The sequence below is a fragment of the Chiroxiphia lanceolata genome, chromosome 5 (assembly GCF_009829145.1).
Source record: "Chiroxiphia lanceolata isolate bChiLan1 chromosome 5, bChiLan1.pri, whole genome shotgun sequence".
Classification (NCBI taxonomy): domain Eukaryota; kingdom Metazoa; phylum Chordata; class Aves; order Passeriformes; family Pipridae; genus Chiroxiphia; species Chiroxiphia lanceolata.
In genome coordinates this window covers 27086235-27113920 of record NC_045641.1, presented here as the reverse complement: position 1 = coordinate 27113920, position 27686 = coordinate 27086235, and the positions used below count along the sequence as shown (strand labels likewise).

At 38.0% G+C, this 27686-nt stretch overlaps 1 protein-coding gene across 2 annotated transcripts; it reads right to left on the bottom strand.

Annotated features, from left to right (window-relative positions):
* Positions 1 to 27674, bottom strand: TMEM168 (transmembrane protein 168). 2 transcript variants are annotated; one of them, XM_032687609.1, is made up of 5 exons: positions 27378 to 27674; positions 22611 to 23877; positions 11503 to 11645; positions 8779 to 9053; positions 1 to 4562 (listed from the first exon to the last, which is right to left on the bottom strand). In XM_032687609.1, exons 2-5 carry the CDS (start codon positions 23745 to 23747, stop codon positions 4015 to 4017), a joined length of 2103 nt encoding a protein of 700 aa, XP_032543500.1. In that variant the 5' UTR covers positions 23748 to 23877; positions 27378 to 27674; the 3' UTR covers positions 1 to 4014. The 2 variants fall into 2 exon arrangements, with proteins under 2 accessions (XP_032543500.1, XP_032543499.1); XM_032687608.1 differs by lacking the exon at positions 27378 to 27674 and adding an exon at positions 27139 to 27232.
* Positions 27675 to 27686: the final 12 nt, after the last annotated feature.

Genomic DNA, 27686 nt, shown 5'->3' with positions numbered 1-27686 from the left:
AAATGAGCATCCAAAACAACAAAATATATTTAAGTAATATCACAAATACACTCAAAAATCTATTTACAGATCTAAAAACTGTATATCCAGTAAAAATCCTCCCACAAAAAGGTATTTATAAACAAGAAAATTAACACAGTTTCATTGTCTACTGCTTGTAACAAAGGTGCTTTACAGCCAGCATAGTGCTAACTATGCCTTTACAAAATAAACATTATTTCTGGGAAAAACTTCAACTGGAGACTAGATGACAACAACTACAAGGCATACAAAGCATAAGGAACTGCAAATACATAACTCTAGTAGTGCAAAAACAAAGAACAATGGCTTTTTTCCCTCCAATACTTGTTCAGAGAAAAATATTACTGTGAATATGCAATTTGAGTTCCTGTAAAAGACTTAAATTTGTAGGACTCAGTACATTTGCATGTTTCAGCAAGGCTGATACAGAGGAGGTAAATGAAACAAAATCAACATAAAATTACTAATGTGACACAAATCTATAACAAGCTTTATAACAAAATGTCTGAATATACAATAGAGAGACAAACCTCTTGAAAAAAAGGTTCAGATTTTTCTCTACCCAGAAATTTGTACACGCTACCGCTAAACAACTTGTACATAACTGAGAGAACACGTAAAATCTTTGGAATTAAATTTAAATTTCTCTTTCAGGCATTGCCCCTGTCTTTTATACAAGGAAGAGAAGAGGGCTAACTCCTCACTTAGATTACAGGAGCTCCTGGTGTTTGTCCTGCAGGCGCACACCCAGGCTGGGCAGAGACCTGCAGAGGCACGAGCACCAGGAGCTGGAAAAAAACTCCATCTGGGAATGTTGGTCACGGTAGGATGCCTTGATGTAAGTCAGTGTAGAAGTGAAGAACTAATGTGGTTGAATTCCTCATCATCCACAGCCCTGGTTTTACTGTGTTTTGAAATACATGACAGCCTCTTTGTACAAAATGGTGTCATAATTCGAATAGCTGTAAACATTTCTTTTAGTTTCAATTAGCATTTTCACCATGACTTTGTTGTTTAAAAAAATAACAAAATCAGAAGTAGAAATACATTAGCTCATGTTACAACTATTTCAAATTCAGAAAATCAGAGGTCTTTAACTGCGAAACCTGCAACAAGTCTGCAAAGACATGATTAGTTTTGCAAATAATATGTTTGCCACATTTTTAGCTGGCTCTTTATCTAACTTTCAGCAAACAGCTGAAGATCGCCCAGTTTATCCTAGAAAAAAATCTAACAGTTTGATAAGTAAGCTGGAAACCATTTAATAACCAGAGGAAAAAGAGCAACACCAATTGTTGTGTTTATTCTGCCCAAAGCTAAGCCCATCACTACACTGCATAGTGGATCCCACCCACAGTCTCAGTCCCACACCACTCCTGTTCTCCTTGTTGTACAAAAGAAAGATACAGATGATGTCCATGAAAATGTAACAGTAGCAAGTAGAGATTTATCCATTAAGATCTGTCCATTATAATTAGTAGGGAGAGTTATGGTTGATATTCAAAGCTTGTCCAAAACAGAAAGGACTAACTTCTTGACTTCAAATGTTCAAAAGGTGACTATCGGATGTTGCTTTATGGGGACTTAATTAAAAATTTCTAAGGCTCAAGTTGTAACGGTTTATAATGCAATCAGATGAACTTTTACTGAAAGAGCAGTCAAAATAATGGAGATTTTACAAACCAAATGACTGCCTTTATGCATCTATACTCAAGGGTTGTTGACCAAAAATGGAAGAGGCAGTGCTGCTTTTCTGCAACCCAACGGATTCTTGTATCCAACTCACGTGCTTGAATTAGGAGCTTATGTACCCAGCCCAGGCTCCACAGGACAGCTTAGAACAGAGGTGCCCTAAAGTTATTCAAGAGACATATGGGATTTGTCTGTGCATGAAAGCAAAACCAAAGCAAATGTAATGTGCATAATCACAGGAAAATTCATCCTAAAACAGAGATAAGATCCGTCCTCCTCTGGAAATATTTACTTCTCTTTGTTAATGAGCAGTGGAGCATTTCAGGTCACTAGCATGGATTCAGATGCCTGGCTTTTGGACACCTGAAATTAAATGAGATGACTCCTACCTCAGACTCCCACATTAGGAACTTAAGTTGGATACCTGAAGTTAGATGGTATAAGTACCCTCTGTCCTTACTGAGAACAGCCACCTCTTATGGACTGCAATCACAGCACTTAATTAGACAAGACACAAAGGTATTAAGTCTTCACAGGATATCTCTTCTCTCTCATTTCTAGATCCCCTTTTTATGTTATGGAAGGGGATGGAAAAAGGGAAAGGGATGGTGGGGTGGTGTCTTGCTAAACAATATCGTGTAATATATAGTAATGAAGAAACTTAGTGGCTGTCATTTGTAACTCTAAAAAAATCACCATTTTGAAGCTGGTGGGTGCAAATTGCTTTGGCTATTGTAGATCTCATTACTTATTTTGGGAGTTAATGATGGGTATCAGTGTCACCAGATTCTCTAGCTTAGCTAGGTAAAAAAGTCACATGGCATTAGAAAAAGTCATGATGGCAAAGACTTAAAGAGCTATTATACTATTTGCATGTATTTAAATTTAAAAAAAGTTACATTTAAGACAAGTATCAGCTAGTACCTAACATTTTTATTAAAATACTAATGAAAACAGAAAAAAGTAAACTCTAGGTCTAGTAAATTGCACACACATATGCAAATAAAAAACCACAAATATTACTGTTTCAGCCACTTAGTTGTTTCACTACTTATTTTCTGTACTTGAGAGATGAGATCAGAAAGCTATGCAGCTTCTCTAACTGAAGGAAAGGCCAGGACAGGATTTCTGGAGTCCCATCCAGCTCTGTAAGTGGAAGGATTAAAACCACGACCTTATGGGTCAGAGAACAGACTTAAGGAATACTCAGGATTCCCTTCTGTCCAAAGGGAATAATGCATTCCTTCCAACAAACTTTGCTTGTGGTTTTAATAGTTAATGAACTCATTGGTCCAACCCTGTACTCAGCATTTTACATTATCGTGGTCTTAGGCACAGCAAAGACTTCAGATAAACACGGAAGCAAGGCAACACTTGTATTTCCATTTTTTAGCTATGGATTATTTTCTTTGTTAATTTCCTTGGATTTTATTTTGTTTTGTTTTCTTCAGGGTAGCTTTTCAAAGTACAGACTAGTAAGAGCCTGGAAAAGACCGAACCACCCTAACAGGTGAGGGAAAAATGATCAGTGCAGTTTTTATTCCATATATGAATTAACTACTGGGAATATATATCCAAAGATCAGCAGCAAAGATATTGAATATTGGAAGTAACACTGAATGTTTTTAAAACTCACTTCAGCAAACATTGAGCAGCACCAGAACATCAGAGGGTTGTCTGATTTCCCTGTTTTCTATGGCAAATTTCCACTGATGGCAGTAGAGAACTGAGGCTGGGCTGAAGATATAAAAGCAAGTAAAACTAAACATTCTTGGTAGCTACTTACCTACACTAAGCTATTCTTCTACAGTAGCTATTTTTTTTTCTTTTTGGCTCAGTGCTGTTTTGTAATACTCTTGATACCACCACATAATTTCAAGGATATGTAAATTGACTGGAGTACTAGCTTGGCTCCTTTCCTGTATTTGAACTATATAGTGGACATAATGACAGATGAGTGTGCTGTAACATTCCCAGGAGCTCTTGTCCATCAAACTCTGTCTCTGAACAAAGGCTACTCTAAGAAACCCATAGGAACATGCGATCTGTCTCCAGAATGCATGGTCATATTAAATAAGTCTCTTATATATGTACATACAGACCTGTAAGAAAACTCAAAATATCATAATCTTCTGTTTAAGACTGCAGTTTCTAACTTGCATATAGTACAGCTGCTCAAAGAGCTGAATTAGGTGAATGTAGCAGACTTTTTCAGAGAAAAAGAGTAAGATAAAAAATTTTAAGTATGGTACAGTGAGAAAGTTCCCAGAGCTCTCACTTCATTTCCTCTTTGGTTGTTACTTAGGATTTGACAAGTTTGAAACCCTGTCCTGTGTCCAGCACTGTGGGAAGAAACCAACTCATTTTCAGTCTTTTCAAGCACCTAAAGCACGCTTTACAGACCCAGAACAGATTGAGACCACAAAACCAGTTTGCCAAATGTACTAGTGGATAGGTAATGCGTGGGAAGTATATCATCCAGTGTTTGGCAACATCACTTCCCGTTGGCAAATGCAAAGTGTAGTCGCTCCAGTGCTTTGACACACCGTACACTGCTTTCACAGTACGTCCCTTTTCGGACCAGCTGATGTTGCTGTCGGGGTTACAGTTGTACTCAACCCATTGCCTGGTGAAGTCACCAAGCTGTGGAGGGTCTGCTTCCTCAATGTCTACAACTCTGGCCATTTCTGCTCCTTGCACGGCAACATACTGGTCATTTACTTTTCTTACTTCTTTAACCCAAGGCTGAGAGTTCTCACAGTCTAAAACGATGATCAGCCGAGAACAAAAAGTGCCGTTCTTTTCTCTCCACCACTCCAAGAGCGTGTCAAGTCGTAAAGCATCACCCCCTGCCAAAAGGACAAAAAGCTTTAATATCAGGATAAAGAAACAGAAACCTCTGAAGAATTTTTACTGTTTCGACTGGTTCTAAGAATCCCTTACTTTAACAACTTGGACAGACAAGAACAAGCTTTCAAGTGATCCTCTCCGGTTGTAAATGTTGCAGATCTCTAGAGAAGTGTGAACTGCTTCCATCTGACTTGCCATGGTAGATAAAACCATGAGCTCACCCTTGATTAGAAAAAAACCCCAAACACCCAAGGGGGGTAAAAAAAAAAAAAAAAAGGCAATTCTCTCATAGTGTGAAAAAACCCACAGTCTACTGAAGAAATCTGGAAATAGATAAACAAGGAAAGAAAACCTGAAATGAAGTTTATTTTGTATTAAATCTTTATAATTTTAGGAACAAGGACTCTTTTTAAGATGTCTTTATGAAAACTAAAAAAAGGCTCCTCTAAGAGATAACTTTAGAACAAAACACATGCTAACAGTTTCAAAGAAAGAATGTCAATGAGAAAGTCACCTACAGGCACAAAAATTCACATGACCAGAAATGAAGAGATTCTCTCTATAGACACAGTTGTTTTCAGAGCTTCAAGAAAATTGGTATGGATTTACAACTTGATGAAACAAACCTCACAGAAATTTTCCCACAGTATTTATTTCCTATCAGCCCAGAAGATCCTTACAACTAAAGTGTCCAACTTCTCATGTTCCATCTCAGCTGTTGCTCCAACAGCGCTTTGACAGAGGAGATTTTAATTAAAACAAGTTACCTACAGTGGGAGTCCTTCTGCTTAAGTGTAATGGACGTTACAGGATCTATGTAGCTTTGAAAAGCAGACTACTTACTGAAGTGTCTAAGGACAATATCTTGCAAACAAATGAATAAATCTCCATTGGCTCCACAGTGATATTAAATGTGAAGAACTAGGTTTTGGTCAGTTGGAGATTTACAACAAAAATACTCTAGTTTGAAAATGTCAACTTAAAAACAATGAAGGAGAAGAAAGATATAAAAATGTGATCTAGAATAACTGTATTTTAATTCCAGAGTGATTTTCACTGTGGAATATAATTAAGCAGCGTTTAAACGTTGTTAACTGCATATTTCAGCACTTACATTTCTACCTGTAAAGGGTGAAAAAACGTGCTTCAACTTAATAGCTCAGAGTTAAAGCATTGTGCATGATATTTCAGTTAAAGTAAAAGCAAAATTACAGGGCTGCAACTGTCTCCAAAAAAGTGCAAACCTGGAAAATTTAGTACCAAAGAAAATCTCTAATATACAAACCTACAGTTTGTCTTGGCACATGATCCCCAAAGTGCTGTAGTTACTTACAGCAGAGACTTACAGAAGCAGTTCCCCTTTTCTAGGTCCACCTTCTGTATCAATTATCTGTAGAAGTTTCTTTATTTGTTCACATTTCAAAGGCTTATAAATAAACTTTATTTTAGTGTAACTGTGCAGGAGTGCAGGTGATTTCAAAACAGCACTGGATAGAATCATCCAAAGAAAACCATCTCATCCTTCACAGGCAGAGGCAAACACATGCTCAGCTTCTAACCCTACTGACCTCAAACACATGGACCTATCAGCCAGGGCAAGATTTAAGCAGCAAGCTGTGTAAGGAATCCAGGCTTCTGGCCACTTCTGGCTCTCTGGCAAGTTCTGCCGGCTGACAGTTAAGCCGACAGTTCCAGCAACAGAGACAAAGCTTCATTAGCCCAGCTCACGCCTTTGCCTTCACTCAGAGAACATGACCTCCCAGGTCGTTTTACTGCTCATACTTTATGCATGACTACTTAACAGTTTCTTTTATACACTACCGTGTTGCATCTCAGCTTCCAACAACAGAGAAACATAATTAGTGAATTAATAAATTCAGTAAGCCTCCTTTAAAAGATGTCATTACAAAGCAAAGAGTACACTGCTACTGCTGTGCTGTATCATGGCATAGGGCAGCAGTGAGAAACTACTTTTTCGTTTAGATATTAATGTTTTATTTAATTGTTGCCATCTCTACTCATCCTCTTCACAGGTCAGAGGATACTACACAGTACTGGAGCTGATGACCAATGTTCCATCTGTCACAAAATGCTACTGTCCAATACAAGGGGCACAATTACACAGTCAAGCAGTCTTCATCTTTTCAGTTTATATTCCAAGTTATGTGCAGGAGTAGTACCATCTGAGGAAGATCACGTTATACTCCACAATTTAACTAAAATTAATCACAAAAAAGGCATGCAAGACTTGTGACAGCTGCCTGTTCTCTCCTTTATGTAAAGCTGAAGATGTGCTTGGACAGGGAACTGAAAAGGAGCTTTGTCAGAAACCTGAACACCACTGCATTTACACTCTATCTTTTAGCACTGAAACTTTCTTTTTAACAGCCCCCTTGGCCCTCATCCTAAAAGTGAAGACAGATTTCAATTATAGGCTATAGCTACCTACACAGGTACAGAGACACCTGAGCAACCTTGTCATAAGCCAGGACTGGGCTGGAAGCTTGCCAAATCTTGCAGAAACATTTGGCTCTATATATGCTAGAAAGCTGCTGGCTGGAGCACAGGTGGGAGTTGGAGTTTTGCTGCTTATCCTGCTCCACGGTCAGCAGTTGCACAGGGTGGCAGCTGCTCTTATGGACAAACCACCCCATTCCCAGAGAAGTAATTCTGCCACCCTGGAGTACACTGCACTTCACCGCTCATGCTAAGCTCACAGTACAACCATGGCTTTTTAAAATATCTGATACAGATGAAGCCTTTGAGAAAAAAGCAGACATTGCTGTTCAGCAGAACAAACGGTTCAGCCGTGGAGCTTTACCAACACAGGTACAGAGCCTCCAGATGGAAAGCGACCTGTGCTTGGACACCTACCTCAGCGTGACCACACACAAAACTAATATCTGTCTAACCTGTTGAAGAGCACATGCACCTGGAGAGACACTGCTGACAAACAGCCAGGAGCTCACAGGCAGAGTGCTATCCAGGAGCATTAATTCTATCCCAGTTGCAAATTTTCAATGGATTTACCATGAGATTCACTTTTTGCACATAGTGACCTCAGAAGTTCAGTTCCCTACAGCAGCAGAGCAAGGCTAAACCTTCCAATGATTCAACAACTTCAGTACGCTTACCAAAGAATAGAGCTGAGACAAAACTGGCCATTAAAAAGAGATAAAAAATGGGCCAAGAAAATGGAAAATGGTGAAGGATATGACGGGGCATTGAACTGGCCCTTTATATATGGTTTATAGTCTTAAGGCCTGTGCCCACAGTCACTCCCAAGGTCTATAACACCAGCAAATCATAGCTGTTTTTACAATACAAGGTTTGCAAATATGTTTGAAGACCTGCTTTTCTAGTGTGGACTGTATAACTGCCTCCTGTTTCTGTTATTGATTCAATCTTTTACAAAAAAAACCCAAAGCACATCTTAAGGACTTCATGACTAGCTAACACAGTGACACAGAACACTATATAATTCATTCTGCCATGTCCAAGGAATGAGAAAAGATCATGCTTTTCATTACAGTGAATAAATATTCCTCAAAATATAGGGAAAAATCTGCCCTTAGAGCGGGAGGTTATCTCCACTTTAAATTTTATGGGGGGGAAAAACAGATCTTTAAAGTTAACTTGTTGAATATGAAAATCATGTGGGATGAAAATCAGGAGAATACGAAACCATGTTTAAACCTGTAAGAATACCTTTGGGGTCAACGATATTTAGACAATTTTGAGAACAAGTGAAAAATTAGTTAGCTGCAAAAGGATTTTTATTAAAATGAAAGAATACTAAAATTACAAAGCTCATGAAGTAACATACCTGGCTGTCATACAAAGCAAGGTAAGGAAAGAACTGCTTCTTTTCAACAACTTCATACAAAAGGGGTGTCTGCATCTCTCCATTCTCTCCACTATCAGAGGCAGTCAGCCCACAACCTGTCCTGTTTTTTCAACTCCTTTTTGCCTCTTAGTCTCTTAACAGTCATGTCCTGTAGAATTACCCTTTCCTTTCTTTCTTCCCTGCCAGAAGCTTGTATATAAACCTGTTCTCTGAACACTAATGGTTCTTTGCCATTCTGGACAATGCAATAATAAGTATGACCAAAACATCAAAGTTTTGCAATACAGTATGATTTTTTACAGAATGAACAGATTTGGAAAGTCTATCAATACCAAAACTGTTAATTAAAAAATCCCCAAACCAGTTACCTGCCAGTGCCCATTCGCCAGTGCCATGTGAGTGACCACTGTAATACAGAATGTAGGTATCATGTCTGGGTCCATCTGCTGTCCGAAGTTCAAGAAAAGACTTGATCTTGGAGTGAAGAGTATCAAAGGTCAGTCCGCTTGTAGAGTAGTCACAACCATATGTCTCAATCATGTGATATGCAAAAAATCTTTGGATGGCATTAAGCATGCCAGTAGACCTCAGATTTAACTCTTGTACGTGCTCAGGTGGAAGAAGAGTTGGTTGGCCATCAGGACTAAAGAGAAAGAAAACAGCTGTGATTATGGTTTATAATTATTTCATGCTTAGTGGGCTTTTAGCAATTGGTGATTTTTTCCCCCTGTGCATATTTTCTCTGCTATGAAGTAGTACTGTTCTAAATTTAAACTGCCTTTAAATGCACAGTTTATAAACAACTTAAATTACTGTATTTGTGCAAGGGACCACTATCTCCCTTCTGTCACACTTCAAAGCATAGTCCTTACTAAGCCCTATGCTATTCCTGCAGCTGAGAGACAGAGGGAGAGAGGAGCTGCAATGTTAACATGCTGGGGAGGTTCCAGCGATTTCATAAAGCCCCACTGAGAAGTACTGTCTACACAAAAGCACTTTTTCACATCTGGAAAAAAGCACAGGGAGAATGAGTGCTAATCCGCACAAAACATCAAATGCAAACTAGTTTCCAATAATAGACTAAAGAGAAATCCAAATACACATTTTGCTCAGACATTTTGAAATAGGGAACTTGCACATATACAGTAATTATTCCTTGTGTGTGCTGTTCAGATGCTGTTCTTTCACCATAAGAAATGCATTTCAGATAACAGTGTTCACAGATTAGAAAATCAAAGTTTTAAGACAGTTAAAAATTAGACCTGGAACAAACCATGTATGTGTGCGTGTGTCTGCATACATATGTCTGTGTGAGTCTCTATACCTATGAATATGCATATATAAGAAAAGAAAAAAGAGTCCTTGGTTCCAAAATGGATTTTATTTCTATTAATATATGTACATTCTATATAAAATATAGATAAATATATAAAATATAAAATCAAATACTTATAGTACGTAAAATATAGAATAAAATATATAGTAAAAACACACACACCTTTTTTAGGTCTACATAGCTATTCATTAATCGTTACAATAAGAGATTTGGCCTTCCAAGACACCCAATTACGGGAGCGCTTTTTGGAATGTATTTTCATAAAAAGAAATGCATTCATCGCTCTTCAGCCAACGTAATAAGGGTATTGATAAGGAGCGTGACTGACAGCTGTGCCAAAGTGGCCTGATTTAGACAAGTGGCTCAGTTAGACAAGAGCTTTTGTGGTTGAAAATACGATCTTACTCTAATAATACAAAACATGACTTACGGGGTTTTTTTTTCTATATATGTATGTATGTATGTATGTATGTATGTATGTATTCTTCATGCATTCTGTTTGCAAGCCAGTTTGTAAAGCCACCTGGTTTCTTCATTGGTCTAGCTAATTCAATTTTGCACCTCCTACCTGTCTAGTGCTTTTATGACAGTTAATGTTCCACTACTACAGCTACATTGAATACCTCATCATTACTGTTTGTCTCAGCAAGTGAAGACTGAGCCCATCACTGAAAGAGGCAAGCTTTATTAATAAGGAAGTTTAGTTCTGTCAAGTCCTAAACAGTTGCTCAAGAGTATCTCATTCATGCAAAATTAGAGGTAACTGCCAGAGCCAGAATGAGATAATTGTATTGTTGCCATGGAAACAAAAATACTTTATTTTTATTGTAATGTAAATTTTGAACATTTATTTTTTTAATCCCTAACAATAACTGACTACATGGATTCTTTTAAGGGTGTACAGCTGTAGATCAGAAGCTCAGAAAATTTGGTTTTTACACTATTTAAGATACAGTGATCTAAGATTAGCACAGTAGCTTCGATTTCTCTGCCTGTTAATTTTTTTCCCAATCCACTACACATACTCAAACTGGGCAGTTTTCATAAATTGGGCAGTTCTATTTTTAAACCTCGTTTCAACTGACTACTCTGTTTCTCTTGTAACTTAAACAGATGATTTGCATAGCTCTTCTTTATCATTTACAAAACAAATAGGCCCACACCAATTTTAATTATATGGCTGAAGAAGCATTTGCAAGTTTAAAGCTTATAAGAAAAACACACAAAATGGCAAATAATAATGGTACAATCCCTCCACCCCCAAGCATTTCTCACACAGTAACATTTACGTAGAATAAAAATCAGCTGTAAATTCTCAATACCAAGACCTGACATGTAGTTCACTCACAAATTTAATTTCATTGCCCTTTAAATGTAGACGGCATCTCATTTAACAGAATTCAAAATTGTTTTGAACTAATCTGTTTGGTTTACTAAATCTCCTCATGTAAAATATCTGCACTCAGTCAAATGCCCTGATCCTCCTTTGCATGAGACATGGGCTATGGAATCTGCCCATGCACAACTGGTCTGAAGAGCATTCGTAGGCTTTCTAAAAACAAATTAATTAGATATAAAGACTTGGGAGTTGTAGTTACTCATTCCAGAAGATGAGAAAAACAGAAAAATAGAAAATCTCCCTATTATTTAAATTTGTTTTCAATTATTGAAAAATACAAGCCACATTACTGCATTGTCTCCACGAGTTACCAGTACACTTACAATACTGTGCAGTTGAAATACGTGGTAACCATACCTGCAAAAGTTGGTGGGAATCACAACAGCATACCCAACACACGTTCCTCCTAAGCAGTTTCCCAGCTCATGGAAAAGTCCATGAGCCATGGATTCCAGAGGTAAAACAATGAGAAATGCACTCATGAAGATCCCATTGGCTGGCTAAAAAGAAAACAAAGAGATTTAGGCATTGTATGAAAAATCCTTCCTGTCTGTTGGTTATGGTTTTATGAACCATAGTTCCCTGTGTCTGATCACACATAATTGGATCCTGAAACATGCAAAATATTATTTGTAATGTATACTTATTTTTCCACATATTACATGGTGAAGTACTCTAAAGACAAACAAAAGGCTTGGGGAAAAGGTGGCTGGTAAGCAGGGATCACTCTTCTGAAAGGAATGCATTTGAAAACACTGACAGCACAGACTTAGCTGTAAAAGCTGTGATCACAGCTTAGTTTTACCCATTCAGGCAAGAAAATCAAATGCCACAAAACTATTTATATGCATAAAATAAGTATATCTGTAGACATCTGCAGTCAGGTCTTAATCAAAGGTACAACACACAATATTATGTACCTGGAATCAGATTACAGCACACTATACTGCATCCATCCCTAGAGGTATTCAAAAGACATGTAGATGTGGCACTTGAGGACATGGTTTAGTGGTGGACTCGGCAGTCTGGGTTAACAGCTGGCCTCGATGATCTTAGAGGTCTTCTCCAACCTAAACCATTCTATGATTCTATGTTCATTGAAAATACACATTCAAATAGTCTTGCTTTTTAACACCAGGGAGTTTTCAAAATATTCTTTGTGGAACACTATGTATCACACAAAAGATGACTTCTGAGAACATTCATGAACATTATTTCAATTAAAAAGATCATTATCAGTTACATAAATACCAGAGGAGAAGCAACATTCACTACAGGACTTCTTAGCATTCATAGAGCTCATAACCTATATGGAGTTTTCCTGTTTTGTAGGGAAAAAGCAGTTTTGGAAAAGATTACTCTTACTGATATGTAGCTGACTTCCGTACAAAAAAATGCCAGATGTCACTGAGAGGCAGAACACATACAGATTAATTTTAATTATTTTAGTATGATGTGAATGGGTTAATGAAGCATTAAATGTTTTAGGAAAGGTAGAAATAGTATTATAATATATAATTAACTAAGAACTTAAATATTCATGATGCGTTTGTTAAATATTAATGTTTGTTTTGCAGCAAAGGAAATAAATTCATAGCTACGGATTTCTGTCTTGAGAAGAGTCCTGTGGTCTCTGACCCTCTCTATGTTTTATTCACCATCTTTGCATAAATCTACAATATTAATGTTTTTAAAGAATCTGGATATTGCCTTATTGTTTAACACTCAGTGATTAGATAAGGACTGGTAGTTCGACTCAATACATAGTCAAAGCTATTAATAATTTCGAAAGTGAATAATACTGAAAAAAATGACACCTAAACCAACTCAGTTCTTGTTGGCACTAACTCAGCTACATTCAGTTTTTAAACACACAATGTCTCAGCCTGAAAGAACAGCACTACCCATCCAATGTGCTTCCTGGCTAAGGAAGAATACCATTTGCTACCTTTCCTGGTTTTAAAAAGTGTCCCATCATATTTCTGACGGAAGGACCTCCTCTATGTGTCCTTGAAATGGTGACAGCATTACTTCTAACCACAAATGAACACCAGAGTCTTATACTAAATGATAATTGATAGCATTATTAACTGATAGCACTGACTTCCTCCCAATGCACACAATTATCTGAAATAACCAGAAGACAGAAAAGCTCAAATCACTGTAATAATTAGGGTGCAACCTCAATGTTTTCTTGTCAATAAGGAGAAAAAACCCCCTTTAACAAAGAGAATGTATTTTTGTTTCAAATTTTTCAGCAGTAAGCGCTCTTTTTCATTGCTATTTCCCAAATGCACTTCGAAAAAGAAAAAGACTAGGAGCAGCAGCAATAAAAACTTAGAAAGATTTGGTTAGATTTTATACTGTAGAAACCTTGTAAGAAATAACACTGATGAAACAGGGGAGCTCAGTAGCTAAATTAGTTTCAGGACTTGGAGAATTACTTTTCTAGTTGTACATACCAAAAGGGTAATTTTCTGGAAGTTACCAAAAAAAAGGGAAGGCTTGGGCGCTCCAGAAATTGAAGGGCTTCTCTGGAAAACCTTCCTATTCATGATCAGTTAGTTAGAGAATTTTCTAAGCTTTGGACCAGGAAGTATTATAATACATTTTTATGACAAATTCAGCTTTTCCAGCATATATAAATATATCTTTTCTTGGATCTTGCTACAGCAAACTGCTCTTACGTTGCATTATTGTTTTGATCATGGTGAACATATTACAAAACAAAACTGCTGATAAAAACTAGAGCAATCATAATATCCTAAACAATACTATTATATTATTACTTTATATGAATTTGATTGTAGAAGTTCTCTTACAGCATGGCATGTTGTTTTAAACACTCCCTGTATTTCCCCAATTCCCTAAACACATGCAAGTTATTAAACTCACAGTGTTCTACCATAACTTGAAATTATCACAAAAACTCACTCTGTGTTTGACTACTAAAAAATATTTACATTTAATCATTGAAAGTACTCCTACTAATACAAAGATACTGGCAAGAGAGTTCCCGAGGACTTGTGGGATAAGGATCTCACACAGAAACTCTATGGATCATCTCAGTGATCCATCTTTCTCTGTGTCCTGCTTTGACTTTGTACGAAATATTAAACAGGAATAGGAAATAAGCTCTATAGTGTTATGAATCAACTCAGCTCCATTTGAGGTTTCAACTTTGTTCTTTTTCAGTGGCCATCTTATGCTACAGAGTAGGAAGATGTTGTTAGTATGGATATTTTACATTTATAGACATCTATCTAATGTAAAGATGCTGGCACTTGCTGTCAGCACTTTTTCAACAGTTTGATTTCGAAAAAATACGTCACTAACAAGTATAAAAATTACTGATGATGAGTAGAGCAGCTCTATAACAGGATAATAAAATATTTTAATTCAGTGCTGCAAAAAAAAAATGACTGGTGGCATTTTAAAATACCCGAACTATAAGAACTTCAAATAGCAAAAATAATATCTAATTTAGTAATTGCAGTAAAACTGAAGATAGGTTACTCCTTTAAGACAAAGACCTAAAATGCCAGGTGGAGACTGTCAATGCTTTATTAAATCCCAAAGATTTGAAGACTGGTCCTTAATGGAGCAGATGGCCACGGATGCATAAATGGAGCCAAAAAGGGATTTTGTTCTTTCATCTATTCAATGCATTTTCATTCTGTTTTTGATTGCGCTGGCAATCTGAGCCTGCAGTACATCCCTGTACTCTTAGTGCCCATTGATTCAAGACAGTTCAAAAAGCAAACAGAAGATAGGGACCATCTAGGCAATCCCACTAGAAAAACATGAGAAATCATTTCTTCTCTTAGTCTTAGGGGTTTTCTTGTCTGTCTTCTTCTGAGGGAAATAAATACACAGTGTAGTCTCATTTCAAATAATGTAGAAAAGATAAAAGAAAAAATCTACTTCTTGCCTCTAACAACTGAAATGACAAAGAATAAAAGATTGGTGAGATTCACTAGTAGTATTATCTTTCCACTTTCTCTAGTTTTTTGAGCAACGCTTAATGCTAAGTGTAACTGTTAAAACACCACAAGAATTTAGAGGTATTTTACAGCCACAATATTAATTTTACATTCATGGATACAACAGCTCCCATGCCAAAGCGTAACCACTGTTTGAAGCACAACTCTGGAACTGTATGTAATTCTGGACATGTAAAAAAATAGGTAAGAAAAAAGCAAATAAAACCAAAAAACACATTAATGTAAATTGGAAGTCAGTTACCAAGACCTATAGAAGAGCCCTTCTGTTTAAAATAGAAATAAATCACTAAACATGTCAACTAAGATGATCACAGAATCACCAAATGGATGAGGTTAGAAGGGGCCTCTGGAAATTGTTTGGTCCAACACTGTACTCAAGCAGGGCGACCTACAGCAGGCTGCCTGGGATTATGTCTGACAGACCAACAACTGAGAAGGCTTACAAAAATGTCCTTGTACATTTCCAAGCAAAAATACTGCCCTGCTTTCCATTATCCAAGCTGAATAATATTTACCTGTTTTTATACACACACAGAAAAACCCCTTCCAAACAAACTGAAGAAGTACACACTCTACGACAGAGGAGGCTCAGGAGAAAAAAGAGTAACATGGTAACTAATCTACAAATATTTGATGGATAGCTTATTTCAAATGAGGACAAGATATGTATATTACAGGTAAAAAGAAGTGCAAAGACAAAATTTGTAAAGCTACAAAGTAGATCAGCTACCAGATGAAACAGTCTTATAACAAGTTACTGAATGGGAGAACAGTCTCTGGAGAGCAATAAATAAACAATTACTTCTGTTAAAACAGCAGTGGGAAAATCTAGAAAACAGCTTGCAGAAAATAGTTGTCACATTCACTGGCAGATGATTTAATGTGTTGCTTTCCATCCCTGACTCCTGTTCTAACATGGGGAAGCCTGTGCTTTAATCTATGTGCATTTGTCCCAGCAAAACCTCAAGTGGTTGTCAGTTTAAAAACATACTAAATGCACTTCTGCTTTTTTAAATACAAAAATGTGGATCCTGAAATTAATGAGATTTTTACAGCTTAATATATAGATCAAACTCTTTAGCCTAACAATTAATACATTCTTTCTCTTGTCACCAGAGACCCCCTTCAGGATAGAGGGCCTCTGGAAGTGGTGGTGACTGCCCCAAGGTGTGCTGCCACTGCAGATGTGAGCAGGTAACCTGAGGGAGCCCTCGGGACAGGACTGGAGAGACAGAGAGATAAGGAGGGCTGAGCGCAAATCACAGAGTGGAAGACAGGCAGTGAAAATTAAAAGGATAGAGGGTGAGTTTGAGAAGAAGTGATAAGCAGTGAGCAAGGGGAACTTAGGATCCAGCTAGGATCCCTAGGAACAGTAGGGAAAGAGGGAATAAAGGTATTACAAAAGACACTGAAAAGATGAGTCTATAAAGAAACAGCAAAGCACAGTCAAATCGGCAAGGATGGGAGAAACTGTCAGTGATGAAAAGAAAGAGGGGAACTTAAGATGACCAGACAGAGAGGGAAAAAAACCAGGAGTGGCATGACTATTTGAGAAAATCTGGAAAGAGGTCAGAGGATACAGCAGGACCTCTGTAGGTAAAAAAACCAAACAAACCAACACCCCCCCCCCCCAATAAGCAAAGTCTGAGGAGGACTGGATTAAAAATACAAGGAAGAAAAACAGGGATAAAAAGAAGGACTGGGTAAGATTTGCATTCAAAAAGTTATTTAACCTGTGATGTTAACAAAAATATGTACAAGTAAATATAGATGTTACTGAGAAAACCTCTTACTATTCAGAAAATAATCTTGTTTTTAGAGAAGTTCAAAAAAATCACCATCTTCAAATTTTATTAAGGCATTGCAAATTTAGCTTTTAAGAAACACCAGGAAACCACACCAGAATAAAGAATACAAAATCACTAACTCTCCCCAAAACATGAGAGTACTCCTACATAAACTAATTTATCTCCCATAAATAATTAGAGTTAAATGGTACTGTCCATTTAAGTATTCAAGCATATAATGAATACTATTATTTTACTCATAAAATAATTACTCATTTAACTCATAAAATTCACTAAAACCAAGAGTAATGTACTGACAGTACTTCATTACATTACATTACCTGTCTCTAACATAGTTCATTTTTCTCTCGGTGATATTAAATACAAGTCTTCCAGGGATAATAATTTTCTTTGGCCAGTAATTCAGAAAACCTGTAGTTAGAGCACTTAACAAAATCTGATTATAAGTTTCTGAGAAAAAGAGTGCCCCAAATCTTTCCAAGATCTTTGCCTGCAAATTTCAAGACCTTCATTACAAATTTTTCACCATTTTACTGGCTTCTGAAAGAACTAATGTCTGAGTCATTTGCATGACTTCTGCTGGATCTTGTCCCATCCAAGGGCCTAATTATGAACAGGCACATGACTAATTGCTGTAATAAGTTGGCACTCTAGAGTCTATTGATTTGACTGCAATTACTCACACAAATGTAAAGGCAGGTGCTGAACACTTCCTGCAGATTTTGCAAGGAAAGTGTCCATGTATTTCTACCAAGATTGCAAGGTGTCTTTCCTCTGCAGCTAGAGCAGGGATTATTATCAGAAGTAGATCATGCCCCACCTGAAACACGCCCCACTGAAAGATAAGTTGTTACTCCACTTTTTATTGCAACCAACTTTGACAAATTACTTTTAGAGTTCTTCCCAAGCACATGCCAAAGCACCAGGAACAGACACTTTCAACCCTTGTCTCATTACAAGAGCTATGTTCTCCTTAAAGAAAGATCCTTGGTTAACAGGACTTTCAGCCTCAACAGCTCTGCATCAGTCAGAAAACCAGTCTGTGCTACAGTGAGTTAATTGACCTCACTTTAAAAACCTTTCCATGAAAGTAGATTTGATATTTTTCTGGCAATTTTAATCAAATAGAATACTTCTAGGCACCAATTAGCAGACAACTGGCTCTTTAGGTCTTGACCTTTCATACACTTGAGAGTTATATGAAGCACATATATTACAGTTATTAGAAATGTTAAGAGGGCATATATAATGTGCTTGTAACAAAGTTTTCCATGAAAGAGAACCCCTCCTCTCCACCACTTCATTTTCGGCTGTAACCTAACACACACAGTTCACTTAGATTTTTTTTTTTTATATGCTTTTGCTGATTATTTAAAGCTGACTGCTAGGAAGCACCTTTCCAAGGCTCAGGTTTTCAGCCAATTCTGTTAATTATATAGAAGGTCAAACAGCAGACCATGAAGTGATTTCACGCCATCTCTCTTATCAAATGCAGTATCATAAAACAACTATTCAGTACATCTTCAGAGTGAGGAAAGGTATAAATAAAAAATGCTTCACCTTCCAGGTAATATTTAACAGATTTCAAATATAATACATAAATCCCAAACTGATGTTGCAAAGACTGAAAATCGTTAATCTTACTTATACAAAAAAATGCTTTCAACAATTTTTAAAAGAGCAAACACATTTTCAAAAACTGGTAACTTGAGGAATCATTGGCATTCCTAAGAAACTCTAAGGAAAAAATACGATGAAAATGTAAGTTAGAAGAATTTCCTTAATACAAGAATGCAAGAGTGGCTGTATTAGTCTGCACCAAAGGTTCAGCTACAAGAATCTCTGGTCTCCAAGGAGGTCAAATGGACCCCTAGAAAAGACCGTAAGAACAGACGAAGCATGTTTCCCAAGCACTCTAACCACTGGTGGCTCAAGGAGCCAGATGTGGTTTCCAAATAGTACACAAACCTCAGTTAATTTACTTCCATGAGCTTGTCCAGCTTTCTCCTGAGCCTCTGTAGCCACTGGGCACACAGAGATACACAGAGGCAGAGCTCACTCAGCACAGAACGAGGAACTATTTCTCCCAACCTGCCTCTTGCCAACTTGACTCCCCTCAACATTTGCACTGAAACTGATAATTATTATTATCTCTTACTATTTACCTTCTACAACAAACCTGTTTTAATGTTCATCATATTCTCACTTAGTTCTGCTTTCTTCTGACAGAAGCACCCTTATTTATTCATTTCTCTCATGTAAACTCTTTCATGTCTATAATGAATTTCATCACCTTTCAACAACCTTTGCTGGTTTTCTTATCTATAGGAAAGCAAGTAAGAACTGCACACTCATTCAAAATATGAAAGCTACGAATTTATACAGTGGCATATTGATACCTCCAGTCCTTTCCTAATAATTCCCAATATTTAATTTGCTTTTTTGATCACTAATAAACATTAGGCTGATGTTTTCATGGAAATGAATCTAGGATCTCTTTCCACCACATAGTGATGCTAGTAGGTTTTTTCTTGCAGCCAATTTTTCTTAAAAACAGAACAAAACCAAAAAAACCCTGAAATCCCAATCCATTAGGAATTCAGCAATAACTATTAAATTTTTTCAATAGAAAAGGCAGAGATTTATCTCTAACAGTCTGATTTGTCTCTTAGTTATTACAATACATATAAATCACCATTAGAAAAGTATATATTCACCGGAGAAGTTTGTTTGCTGCATTACTGTTGAGCCTGTTAGACCTCCTAAAACAGGAGACTCAAAAATCCGGCAAAGGATTCTGGAATTTTAAGGCCTTGAATTCACCCTAGAAAGAGGAAAAAAACCCCTAGTTTTGTTAAACCTCTAGAGAAAAAAGGAAATGCCCTGTAAGAGGATAAATTGTGTGCTTATGTATCATTGTTTTCTTATTTCTAATTATTTTGCAATCTGACACTATCCAGCAAAATACAGAAAAGGCCACAGCTTCCTGCAATCACTATAATAAATGATACACCTATTTATTAAATTATCTTCTGCGCAGATCTGATAAAATATTTCATTTTCCAGTAAGAGATGAAATAGACACAAGTCATCTGCAAGGTGAACATCACAACATCTTTTAAAGTAGAAATGCTTTTAGTTGGGGCAACTGCATTCATAATCTTAGGCTAATTCATTACTAAAAATACACAGTGAAAGAAATATAAATATAGTAAGATAAATGCAATTATCTACTAAAAATAAGCTATTATAATAAAAAACTGGATTTCTGTGAGGGAACACGATTCAGGATGGAACAGTTCTGGGCGTGGAGAGAAGCGTGCAGCGATTGGTAGGACTTTGTCGTGTGGACTTTGCTGTTATTATGTGGTTTCATTGTATTCACACTGCACAGTGTACAGCCTGGACAAGCCCAGGCTTGCCATGAGTTTGCCCCCACTCCTCCCCCTTTTGCCCGTGCCCTATTCTGATTTGCTCCCCCGTTTGTCTGTCTGATACCCCACCCGATGTTCTGACTTTTTCCCTGCCGGAAGAGACCAGAATCGGGCGCACGCCTGAATAAAGAACTTTGCTTGCACCCTTCCTCGTGTCCCGTCCCCTCTTCGGACCGCGACAGATTTCCTGACAAAGGAAAGTATTTGCACTTTCACCACTACAATTACTTCTTCTCTTACTGAATAGGCAAATGCAAACTTCTCAACAAGGGTGATGAGCTTATCTTACTTACACACAGGATGCTATAAACTGAAATTAGCCAATAACAAACACTAAGTTTTTAGGTGGATTACCAGTTTGTTTCTTGGCTACTGTACAAGTAATGCACAAGTAATTCCACAGCACAACTGCACTTCTTCAGAATTAGACAGAACTAAAAATTATCAGACAGTAATAACAGTTGCAGTTATTCTGGGTCAGAGAACAGAGGCAGAAAAAAAATTACAATAAATTATCAACCACTCCAAAAAGAAAAAACTAACAAGATGGGTATGAATCCAATCCTCCTGGGTTACCCCAACAGCTTGCAGCAATGAAGCAGTTCTAAAGGAAGCACCTGTGTGCTTTAAACAGATGGCAGGGGGAGAGAGGGCCCTTCCCAGGAAGGGCTACAGCTGGAGATCCTGCCCAAACCTAACTCCCTGCAGTCAGGCTCTGGGCACCACCAAGGGAAACTGCCTCTTTCCAGAGACTATATGGACAACTTAAGCCCTTGATTTATTCTGACTGCTTTGTTAGGTGTAACTAGGTAGAGTGACTCCATCCAAGGGCAAGGATAGAGAAATTAATAAGACTATCTGATAAATATGGCAAAAAATATTTTTACTGAAAAGTGGTCAACTAGCATATAAAAATTAAAGTCTAGCATTTTGATAAAATCACATAATTGTCAGAAGAAAAAGTATGGAAGTTAGCAACATCAGCATGCTGGTAGTCCATCTTTATTGTTTCTGCCTTGCAAACCACTTTCCCATTTCTTTAGGTGCATCAGCATCTTCACTTTCTGTAAGTACATTTTGGGGATTTTTTTCTCTTCTTTTTTGGTTCTATTTCCTTCTGTCCTTTCTGCAAGTCCACACACCATAGCTATGAGTGCTGATACTTTTCTAAAGAAAAAGCAAAACTACCCAGCGTTCCTCGCAGGCTTGTCTGTTAACCTCTAATGCTCTTCGTGCAAAAAACTAAACCCCAAAGCAAACCAAAAACTAACACAAAATAATTGTCAATTTCATCTCCCACTTATTTCTTTAACACCTTTCATCCACAAAGTTATTTAATCTAAGAAAATCTGCAGGACTAGAGATTCTGCAGGAATGGGCAGGAAATTGTTTTGGAAATGCTGTAGAGACATTTCTGTAAATTGGATCCACTGTAAATTATATTTTTATACATTATTATATGTTTGTAACGCATGTAGGAGATACACAGGTACAAAAATCATTGTTGTCTTGGTTTAAACAGACTCCAAACACCCTGCTGCAACTATGACAACACACAACGTGTCTCAACTTGGGCACTGAACAAATATTTTTAACAAAACATATGTTTTCTGCTAAAGAAAAAATAACATCCTTAATTCATACATGGAAAGAAAAGTCAAAGGACACTGTGTAATTTTAAGAACTGGTATTTCAGATGACATATCCTGTGGTACATAACGAGACTTGAAAGTGAGAAAATTACAGCACACTTACACCAACAATGTACCAGCTTATCAGGTGATCTCTGACTCCACATAATTGGTTAAACAAAAAGCAAAAGTATTGAAAAAGACATTATTTAATACAACTCAATCTAACTAAAATAGTCCACAACAAAAGCTCTTGATATTATAGTGAGCATTACTAGGGTTTAACATAGTGATTTACTCTGAAAACAAATTTTATGGCACAACATATTCAAAAGCAAAATAATTTCGTAAGTAGTTAAATGCAAAATACTTTGCACACTTCTCCCCTGGAAGCATTAACTCTTCCACTTGCCTTAACAGGTCACAGTCAAGGCAGCACACAGTGTCAAATTTGAAGTGCATGCTGGTGAAACCAAGAGTTCAAATTTTTAATTGCTGAGCCACGGCACACCATCAAATTTTAGAAATTTTAGGGAGCCATCAATTCTCAGGAATATTCTCAAGAGGGAGATCAAGATAATGACTTACCTGCCAAGAGACGGCCCCCAAAACAGCAGTCGCGACCAGGCTGAAGAACACCAGCTGTTCCGAAATCAAACAGAAGTGACGCATTCCTTTAGATGCCATAACTCTGTCCAAGCTGTTGTTTTCTGCACGGTGGGTGTAGTACACCTTGTGACAGTCATTTAGTTTTGTGTGAAATCCCCAAAGAGTTATAAAAAAAATCACATGACAGATCATCCAGAAAATTCCAAAAATAGAAAAACCAGGTATCACAAAATACCAGAGATCCAAATCACGTAGTTTAAAGGCTGCAAGAATGAAAAAGGTGAGTTCAATGACTCCAACTGAGAGGACAGAAAGCCTTCTGCAAATTTTGCCTCGGTACAGGTAGGGTTTCCACCGTTCAGTAACTGAAAGTCCACTGAAGTAAACGTCGAGAAGGGGATCAGAAATCAGGCAGCTGAAGAAACACGCCAAGGCAAAAGGGTTTGTGGGAATTTGCAGTGATGGAAAAAAGAGTAGGGATGCAATGGCTCCAAAAATTGCCAAATTTGGAATTGCCAAAAAAGACTTCATACGTAAGTCGATAATCAACATGGCCAAAGCCATGACCAACAGAATAATACTCATAGATTTTTCTACCAGCATAGTTGTGCTGGCAATGGCAAATCCAACTAGCTCTAAAAATTCAACTGTTGTCAGTAGAGTCGGTCGATGATGGACACAGCCACAAATCCTCTCAACCAAAGCACATAATATCCTTAAAACAATGGCAGAGAGGAGTAGATATTTAGTAGCTTCTTCTTTCACATCCGTTTTGAAGGCAGAATTATTAAGAAAACAGAGAAGGCCAAGCAAAAAACCAAACCAAAGATTGGAGAGACTCAAACTTGCTGTTTCCATTGAAAAATAGTAGTACAGTATGCTGGCAATTCCAAGAACAAAGAGCCCCAGAATAAATATTACCAAAATCAGTGCATCCGCAGTTTTTTCCCATCTGACATAAAGGCCCATGCAAATGGCAACCAGCAGGTTGATTCTGGCAAGATAGCCAAGGTATCTGACTGATGAGTGCATGTTCACTTCCCTGTTTGCTTCCTCTAGCCTTGTCATTGCTGCATGGAGACAATGACTAACACAGTAACGCAGTGACCTACACATGTAAACTGCAGTTAGGGGGTTTCACCCACTTGACTGAAAGTAAATATTCAAGTTTCATTCAACAAATACAATGCAATCGGTGCCTTCTGTAGTATCATTTCAGTAACAGTGGTCCAGAATCCTCAAAGTCCTGGAAGAGAATTAAAAAAAAAATTTAGTGGCAAATAATCCCTTTTAATTACATGGAACATAAACATGACATGTCCTTTCTCACCAAGGAGTTAAACATCTAAATTAACACATAGAAAAGATCAAGCAAGTATGTTGTTAAAGGTCATGCAAACTGGGGTCATTACTAAAACCAATATAAAATGGGTTCTGCATAAATCTTGCTTCATAATTTGAATGAGTGGAAAACAAACCTCACCTGTGCAGGTTTCCACAAAACTCATCCATTAGGTACCTATATGAGATATCCATGGATATCCAAAATATTGCTATGATAGCCATTACCTTCTAGAATAGTTCAGTATTGTTTTAAAGCACTATTTTCTTTCACCGTTACATTCATTAAGTTCTCACTTTATACTAAATCTTTTCAGTATGTTTTGCAAGACTTCCTCTTAGCAGTCAAATAACTACAGGAGTTACAAAAAGAACTTCACACTCAGTTAATGAGCTTAACCTACAGTAAATAATGAAAAGGTTATTAGCATTTATCTCCGTTTCACAAAAGGGGACTGGACACACAGATGTATCAACTGATCTGGCATGATTTTCAGAGATTTTTCCTAATGTAAAATCAAAGCATTAATTTTCACCTATTCAAGCTACTTCCTCCCCTCCCCCAAAAGCAAGCAAAAAAAATTATCAGGATCAATATTACATTTACAAAAGAAGCACCTCCTACTCAGATCCATTTAACTGACATGATTTTCTTATTAATATAGTATAAGAACAGACAGTAGTATTTTTAATGGGAATTATGTAATGTTATGGGCACAGTCTCCAACACATAAGAAGACTTAAAATGGAGCCTCTATCAATTTTAAGTAATTAACTAATTCTCCATTTTACAGATACTTCTGAAGAGTTACTGGCATGACAGAGCAACCAACATGCCAAGAACACTCAGTGCTCACTACCTGTATCTATAAATCCGGGGGAACTGAAATTCAAAACTTAGACTTTATTCTCTCTTCATTTTTAAATTCTCATTTTTTAAACCAGCAAACAGCAAATGATAAAGTGAATTGACTGATTTGCTTGTAAGTTTTGGCAGATTTGAAGAGTGGCACTTAGTGTAAATCCAGCTTAAATAATTGGCATAAAGACAGACTAGGCCTAAGACATTCTATTGCTTAAATTATTTATTTGGTAACACATATTTTCAAATTACATTAAACATCTAATTAAACAACATTAAACAACACTAAAGATACTACTTGGAAGAACTATATATTAAAAATCTGTTTACTTGAAGCAGAATACATACCATATACTTAAAGCAAATGGTTATTACATGAAGTTATTGCAAATTAAAAGTTCTTTGGATCTCAACTGTGCATTTTTACAGTTTTCATTATTATTAGCATTTTATCAATATTAACTTAATTCTGACTTGTCTGGATTCAAGATCTCACAATGTTTCTCCCCTTACTTTTACCTACTGTTCCTCTCAACCTTTACTCTGTTTTTACATTATATAGGTAACACAGACCTGTTAGCTATCATATTCCAGGTCATGATACTTTAGGTTTCGCAGCCCTGTCTGCAGCCTCACTGTCTCTTGTACTACAATCAACGTTTGCTTTATGGACAACTCAAACCATTTACTTCAACTGCTACCCATGTCCTGCCTCCAATTCTCTCTTGCTCAAACCACGAACACAGAGGAACAATTTCCCATCTCCTTCCAACCCACAGCACTGACATGTGATTATTGCTATGCTGAAGAACATCTGCCACGCCATCCTGTTTATCTTGATTCCTAAGCCTTTCTGGAACCCCTCCAAGTCAAGGGGCTCACACTATACGTGTTTATTTGGACAACAGCCCCACAGAAGCAAGCAGGAATGAGCCCTTTCTCATATGCAAAGGGTGGAAGATCCCATCTAACACCTAACTTAAAATTTTGCTGTGATCAGTAAATTATTTTCTGGTGGGATAGGTAACACGAGCAAACTCCCTTGCAGGCAAGCAGCTACTGTGACAGAAAACTGCCAAGCAGATTTTTGCTGCCATCACACCATGAGCAATAGGACAGAGAAGCTCCTCAGCTGCTGCCCCACAAGCTGCGTTCAGTGCCGGGGCTGGGCAACACATCTGTTCCTTGAGGAAAGACACAAATGCTGCTTGAGAATAACGTATTTGCAAAATGACAGCTTGGACTGTGAATGCAATCTCCTCTTCCTGGCTCCACCTTCTAAACAATTAGCAAAAATGTGCAGACCTAAACCACGCTATTAATCATTAGCATTTTTCTAACCAAAATACAGGGTCAACTTTTTAGTGAAGAGGAAAAGGTGCATTTTCATGATTAACGCATCCTATCATGCAGCTATTACCAAATACACAGAAGACAGCAATTCAATTTTAAAGAGATGTTTCAGTAACTGATTTATTCTCTCAAACATAGCTACTTGTTAGTAATTTCAATTAATACTTTGGCTATTTACACAAAGACATGGGGGGTGGTGGTGTTTGTTTCGTTTTAAACTAATGGCCTTAAAGTTTTGGGTTGAACACGAGTTACATAACTCAGCAAATCACATTTAAATTCCAAACAGAATGTGGATGCCCACTTTTAAGTATGTATCAACTTTTGCAAACATAATTTTAAGCAAAACTTGGAGTCTCAGCACAGATTTAGAGATTAAATTATCTAAGACCTTTCCTATATGTAAAGGAACACTGCTCTCAAAGTAGTTTTTACCCTAATTTGTCTAAGAAAGTTGAAAAAAGTACCAAAACCCAAAGTTGGTTTAATAGTTTATCTTCGGCTGACTTTAGGTCCAGGTGAGGCCCACCTGAAGTACTAAACCCAGTTACCTACAGCTTTATTCTTCCAGTTTAGCACTTTTTTTTTTTAACGCAATTCTGTAAGACTTTTTTTTTTAAACAAAAAGCCGTATTTAGCTAACATATCAACACAGCAGCCTTAACCCCCCGATGAATAACTGCGTTAGCTTCCAGAGGTTCACACCGCGCCCACAGCGGGATCGCGGGGCCGGGCGCGGGGAGCGCTGCCGGCGGTGCTCCATCTGCGGGGCCGGCCCAGCCGGGGCAGGTCAGTGCCGGCACCGGGCTCCGCGCCGCGGGTCCCGCAGGGTGCCGCCCCGGCACGCCGCTCTGTGCCGGCGGTCCCCGCGCCCGCGCGGGTGTCTGCTGGGCCGAGCCGCGCTCGGTGCCGGTCCCGCCCTGCCCCCGGCCCGGCCCGCTCCGCTCTCACCTCCACAGGCGGCCCGGGGCCTTCCCGCCCCCCACGCCGGACGCCGCCATGCCGAGCCGAGCGCGGCGCTCCCGCTACGGGCTGCGCCGAGGCTCAAATGCCGCCGCGGCGCCCGGGTGCGGCCTGAGAGAAGTATTTGAAAAAAACCAAGCAACAAACCACCAAAACCCCCAACCAAACCTATAAACACCGTCAAGTAGAGCTTAGGCACGGAAGCGGGAAAACTGTGTTTGAATCACGACTGCAAGGCCAAGTGAGCCCTCTCCATCCTCTGGCACGCGGGTGACTCGACCACCTGTGTTTCCTTACGCTCTGTTTCGGAAATGCACGTTTTGAATTGGCCCTTGCAGGCAGGCGGGCAAATAGCGGGAAGTTCTGGATCTCAATAGCTCCACGGCTTAGAGAGGCAAACCAAGGGGAGTCTGAAAGCAGCTCAGACAGCTGCTGTGGAGTGGCTCTGTGAACTGCAAGTGGGCTGGGCTGCTGGGGAGATACATTCTTTGTTGCAGTAATTGCTTCATCCCTTACTGTGCCCAGTTCTGGGCTCC